Source organism: Myotis brandtii, unplaced genomic scaffold, assembly GCF_000412655.1.
Source record: "Myotis brandtii unplaced genomic scaffold, ASM41265v1 scaffold691, whole genome shotgun sequence".
Lineage (NCBI taxonomy): Eukaryota > Metazoa > Chordata > Mammalia > Chiroptera > Vespertilionidae > Myotis > Myotis brandtii.
Genome location: NW_005370704.1, coordinates 1042782 through 1048448, shown reverse-complemented (window position 1 = coordinate 1048448; position 5667 = coordinate 1042782). Strand labels below are relative to the sequence as shown.

Genomic DNA, 5667 nt, shown 5'->3' with positions numbered 1-5667 from the left:
CCCGCCGCCCCCCAACCCCAGTACCTGCAGGTAGTAGTCTACGTGGATGAGGCTGCAGCCCGGCAGGGCCGACTGGGGCAGGGCGGGCACCAGGATCTGCTCCTGCCACTGCGTCCGCCTCCAGGCCTTGACTCCGGCACCCTCCACATCCGCGATGGCCCGCACGTCATAGATCCAGCGCTTGGCCTTATAGGACACTTTCTAGGGAAGGGCCAGCCTGTGAGCCGGGGCAGGCCAGTGACCTACCCTCCACCCTCCCATGGGGACCCTGACCTGCAGCAGACTGGCCACCACCGGGCCGGTGTCCTTGCCCGACTGGTTATCGATGTCGGCCTGCAGCCGCAGCACCTGCCCCACCACGTAGCCGCGGAGGTCGGTGCTGGCGGTGAGCACCACGCTGCCCGTCTTCACCAGCTTGTAGGAGAACTTCTTGGTGGTGGAGGCCACATTGGGTTGCTTGGGGGGAGGGGGAGGGGGGAGAGCGTTGGTGGTGTGGGCAGGCAGGATCCCCGTGGATCCAGGGGGCCACCAGCCCACCCTCACCTCGATGTCCGGGATGCTGTTTAGGTTCAGGGGGCTCAGGATGTAGAACACACAGCTGCACTGGTGATCCTTGGCAAAGCGCGGCGTGTCGATGGTGGCCCGCACCTGGTACACGATCTTCCCAAAGGGGCCCTCGAAAGACGTGGGTGCCGTGGCTGGAGAGAGAGCACAGACTGGCACCCGACTGGCCCCCTCCTCCCCCACCCACTGTCACCACCAGGCCTGGCCAGGCGGGGCGCTCACCAGGAAGCAGGAACTGGAAGGGGAAGCTGTGCTCTCCAGTAGGCAGGCTCCCTGCGGAGACACAGGGAGGTGTGGGGCCGGGGCCCTCCGGAGCCCCAGGTGACACCACAGGGCCCAGGAGAGAAGCAGGCACCACAGCCAAGCAGCTTGCACTGGTCTGGCTGCTGGGGTGCCCGGCCCCTGCGCCCTGAACCCAGCAGCACAGGGCCAAGGCCTGGGCAGAGGATGGGGCCGAGAGCTTGGCTTAAACTACAGGGGCTCAGGGCTGTCCCGGAGGCTGGAGCCGCTCACATCCAGGAGAAGCTGCCCGGTCAGCAGCCCAGACCTATCCAGCGAGGCCCAGAGCCTGCCAGGGAGAGACCCATCAGGGTGCACAGCCCTGCGGGAGGTGGGCCAGCACGGGGTTCCCAGAGGCAGATGGAAAGGGGGGTGGACAGGCGGACGCACCTTTGTCAGCCAGCGACAGAGCGCTGTTGACGTAGCCCTCCTCCGTCACCCACGCTGTGTCGTTGGCCTTGGTGGAGACCCTGCAGGAGCCTGTGCAGCTCACCCGAATCGCTGCAAGAAGGGGGACGGGGTAAGCCCAGCCGCCGCCGGCCTGGCCCCTCCCTGCCCCCAGCACAGGCATTCAAGCAGGGCTGGCAGCCCCCTCCCCGCCCCCCCAGTTGGGGCCTGAGAAGCCAGCAAAGGTTTGCTGCCTTTTAGAAGACAGCTCCTGCCCCTCCCCCAGCTGGGGGTGCTCACAGGGCGCCAGGGTGGTGAGGCGCAAGGGACACCTGTGGGTCACCCAGAGGACATGCCTGGGCCCACCAGCCTGTGAACACCCGGCTCCCAGAGGGGATGCATGGGGCATGAATGCGGAACAGAGGCCCGTGGGGCTGGTGACCGCTGACCCGGCCTTCACGCTGTCTCACAGGCGAGTCAGTTAGACAGGGAAGCACCAGCTGCTGGCCTCACACTGCAGGAATGTGGTCAGACCCGCCTGGGCAGAAAAGGCACACAATGGCGGGTGGGGCAGCCCTGACTTCCAGGGCCAGCGCTGCCCAGCAGACTGACTTTCTGCATCCAGAGCGGCCGGTCCCCTCCCCTACTCCCCAGCGGAAGCACCCAGACCAGGAACCCGTGGCAGCCACTGTTCTGTGGTGAGGAACTCGGATGTCTATGCTCTGAGCCCAAGAGGGGCAGAGGCACGGAGCAGGTAGAGGGGCAGAAGCTGACCGGCGGGTGGCCCTGCGGCCCCACCCTCCTCTCACCCAGGGCTGAGTCAAGGTCAAAGACCTCGGCATCTCCGGGCAGTCCCACTCCCTTCCCTGACTCCATGTCAGGTGAGGGGAAGGTGACGCAGAGTCTGACACCTGACTGACCAGGGAGGAAGCGCCCGCCCGGTATGCCCGGGGCCAGGGGTCAGCCAGGCCAGCCATGTCCACGTATCCCCAGGCTGGCCCACCTGCTGACAGACTTCCTGTGGGTCACCCTCAGCACACAGTTCCTCAGGACCCTGGCTCTCCCCCGCCCCCCATCAGCACTGCCAGCGACCAGCCTTCGGCCTCCATGCCATCCCGTCTCCCCTCTGGGACCTCAGCCTGCTTTCTAATCCTCGCTCCGTCGGCCGAGCCCTCCTGGGTCCAGGCCTGGAAGTGTCCCCACCCTGAAATCTGGGGCAGCGGGGCTCCTACCGACCCTCACAGCCCAGGAGCGGCCAGGCAGGCATGAGCAGGCAGAGGGCAGGGTGGCGGACCCAGGGAAAAGCCGCCCAGCTTGAACCCTCCCGTGGGCAGGGCGCAGCCCCATTTGGTCCCGCTGCCCTGGGGATGCTGGGGTCAACAGAGTATGCCAGAGGGATGCCGTGGTCCCCAGACGGCCCCGGTGCCCGCCGGGCACTGCCAAGTGACCCCAGTGGACGGCGCACGGAGCTGAAGAATCCATCTGTCCAAATCCCGACCCACGATGGTAGCTAACGCCACTGAGCTCAGGGATGACTTGTTACTTAGGGGTTTACATAGTAGCAGACAAGAGGCACCCGTGTCCACTCACCCTTGTAACCTTCAGTTGGCAACTGTGTTGAGGTGGGAAACAGACACCTTGGAGTAACCAGATGTAGGCCGACAGGGGCCTGGAGAGGTGCCAGGCAGGATGGGCACGGACCAGGGACCCAGCAGCTCTCAGAATCTCACACTCTCTACCCAGGAGCCCCAAGCACCACAGCTCGTAACGCCAACAATCGAGGCGCAGTCCCCGGGCAAGGTGGCTGAGACCTCCCCCCGCCCCCCCTGCTTGGCCTGCACCCCAGAGTTCAGGTGAAGAGCTGTGGGGGCACCTCACCCCGCAAAAAGAACCGGTATCAAAGCAAACCTTGGTTACCCCCGAGGGCCCGAGCGCTGCGGCCTGCCCAATGCCCAGCAAAGAGCCCCTTCTGCACACACACGGCGCCCCTTCGGGACCCTGACTGCATGAGCGAGGCCAGTCGCTGTTCCGGAGGAAACCATCCTGTCCCTTCCACCCTCTTCTCCCAGAGGATGGAGCAGAGGATGGACACACACAGCGCGCCGTCCTGCCCCCTGGAGGAGAGCACGGGCATCGCACCAGCAGCCCCCACTGCGCAGATGCAGGCGGGCAGGTGTGCTCACAGCCCGAGCAGGGCGTCCAGGTGGGGAACGCTCAGTTGTACCAGTGCTTGGATGTACTGACGGGTACCCCTGTCTGGATGTTTGGGGCTGCCCCAGGTCTCTAAGGGAAGTCATCACGGGGCCCCGCTGGGGTGGCTCAGTGGTTGAGCGTCAACCCATGAACCAGGAGGTCACGGTTCAATTCCTGGTCAAGGGCACAGGCCCGGGTTGCGGGCTCGATCCCCAGTGAGGGGCGTGCAGGAGGCAGCCGATCAATGATTCTATCATCACTGATGTTTCTATCTCTCTCTTCCTCTCCCTTCCTCTCTGAAATCAATAAAAATATATTAGCCCTTGCCCTACCTGTTTGGCTCAGTGGATAGAGCCGCGGCCTGCGAACTGAAAGGTCCCAGGTTCAATTCCGGTCAAGGGCACAGGCCCGGGTTGTGGGGTCCTCCCCAGTGGGGGAATTGCAGGAGGCAACCGATTGTTCAATTCCGGTCAAGGGCACATGCCCGGGTTGTGGGGTCCTCCCCAGTGGGGGACTTGCAGGAGGCAACCGATTGGTGAGTCTCTCTCATCATGGATGTTTCTATCTCTCCCTCTTCCTTCCTCTCTGAAAGCAATAAAAATATATTAAATATATATATATTTTAAAAATCATCTTTTCTTTCCCTGCCTCTAGCCCAGCCGTGGGCAAACTACGGCCCGCGGGCCGGATCCGGCCCGTTTGAAATGAATAAAACTAAAAAAAAAACAGACCGTACCCTTTTATGTAATGATGTTTACTTTGAATTTATATTAGTTCACACAAACACTCCATCCATGCTTTTGTTCCGGCCCTCCAGTCCAGTTTAAGAACCCATTGTGGCCCTGAGTCAAAAAGTTTGCCCACCCCTGCTCTAGCCCATGAGCCACTTCTCTCTGTCCTGGTTCCAGGTCTGTCACACGAGGATGACAGCGCCCACCTCCCAGGGCTGCTATGAGAATTCACAGAGTCGGACCATTGGAAGTGGGGAGGGTGGTGTCAGGCCCATGACAAGAGCTCAGTGAGCGGTGGGGCTGGGGGCTGTCCTTCTCCATGTCCTTCCCAGGGATGGGGATGGGGCTGGGGGCTGGCTGCTGTCCATCTCCATGTCCCTTCCCGGGGATGGAGGTCTCCCATTGCATCACTGGCTGGCAGCAAGGGTTAAACCAGTATCATTTGAATAAAAGAAGGAAAAAGAGCCCGACCTTCCCTTCCCCGACCCAGGCTGGGCTGGGAGGAAGCCCAGCGCAGCTACAGCGCCCGCACTCCCCCTGCTCCCAGGGTCACCTGACCAAACCCACCTGCTCCCCTGCCCACCCCCTACCGTTCCCTCTCCCGCTCTGAGGCTCGCACTTTTACAGGTGGGACCACCAGCGGGGCTCCCCCAGTCTTCTGTGGCAGCTGTCCGTTCACCCACAGCCCACCCGCCACACGAAGGCCAGGGGGGCTCTGTCCAGGCCAGACCAGTCCCCCACAGCTCGGGCCATCCCTCCACTGTGGTCATCAACAGCCTGCTCCCTGGGCCCCGGCTACAGGAGGGTGACAGGTGGACAAGCCGGGTGATGAGCGTGGCGCAGGGGCTCGGCTGCCCCTCCTGCCTGGGGCCCTGCACAGCACCCTCCCTCCCGCCAGGAAGCTGGCCCCATGGCACTTCTCGCCTCTGGCTTGTGCCCCAGGGAAGAACCGCATGGTCCCTGCTGTGCCCCTACCACACGCACTCCCACCCAAACCCCAAACTCCCACTGGGAAGACGAGAAAGGAGGGGACGGTCTCATGGGGAGGAGACTCCACAGGCCGAACCCCTAGCGAGAGGTGAGCAGGCTACTTATACCAGCTTCTCAGACCCCCGCGGCCTCTCACTGTGGCGTGAGGGGCAGGTGAGGCCTGTCCAGGACGGAGGCAGTGGCTGCCCAGGGGGGCTCTCAGGCCTCAGTGGGGACCAGAAGTGCTGAGCTGCCAGCCACACAGGGGTCTGGCTGAGCACCCCAAGGTGGAGGAGCACCCCAGCAGGGACCCACCGCACAACCTTGTGCTCAGAGCCAGGGATCCCCCGCCCCCACCCTGAGGGTCGAGCCCTGAGAACCCACCCAGGTCCCTGTGGACACCTCGGACAGGAGAGGCCGGCACCTGTGGAGGGTGCTGGGGAGGGCAGCTGTGGCAACCTGATCCCAAAGCCCCAGGTGTGTGCACCAGCAGGGGGACAGGCCAGGAGGGCTCAGGTTCACCTCCCAGATGCCAGTGGGGCTG

At 63.6% G+C, this 5667-nt stretch overlaps 1 protein-coding gene across 1 annotated transcript in view; it reads right to left on the bottom strand.

Moving 5' to 3' along the window:
* ARRDC1 (arrestin domain containing 1) overlaps nt 1–1669 on the bottom strand; it is an 18497-nt gene extending 16828 nt beyond the window's left edge. The window contains exons 1-6 of the mRNA XM_014529695.1: nt 1531–1669; nt 1234–1344; nt 787–837; nt 544–698; nt 274–456; nt 17–201 (exon numbers count right to left, since the gene is read on the bottom strand). Coding sequence (XP_014385181.1) covers nt 17–201; nt 274–456; nt 544–698; nt 787–837; nt 1234–1344; nt 1531–1639 — 794 coding nt within the window. The 5' untranslated portion in view covers nt 1640–1669. The remainder of the gene's footprint in view (nt 1–16; nt 202–273; nt 457–543; nt 699–786; nt 838–1233; nt 1345–1530) is intronic.
* Nucleotides 1670–5667: the final 3998 nt, after the last annotated feature.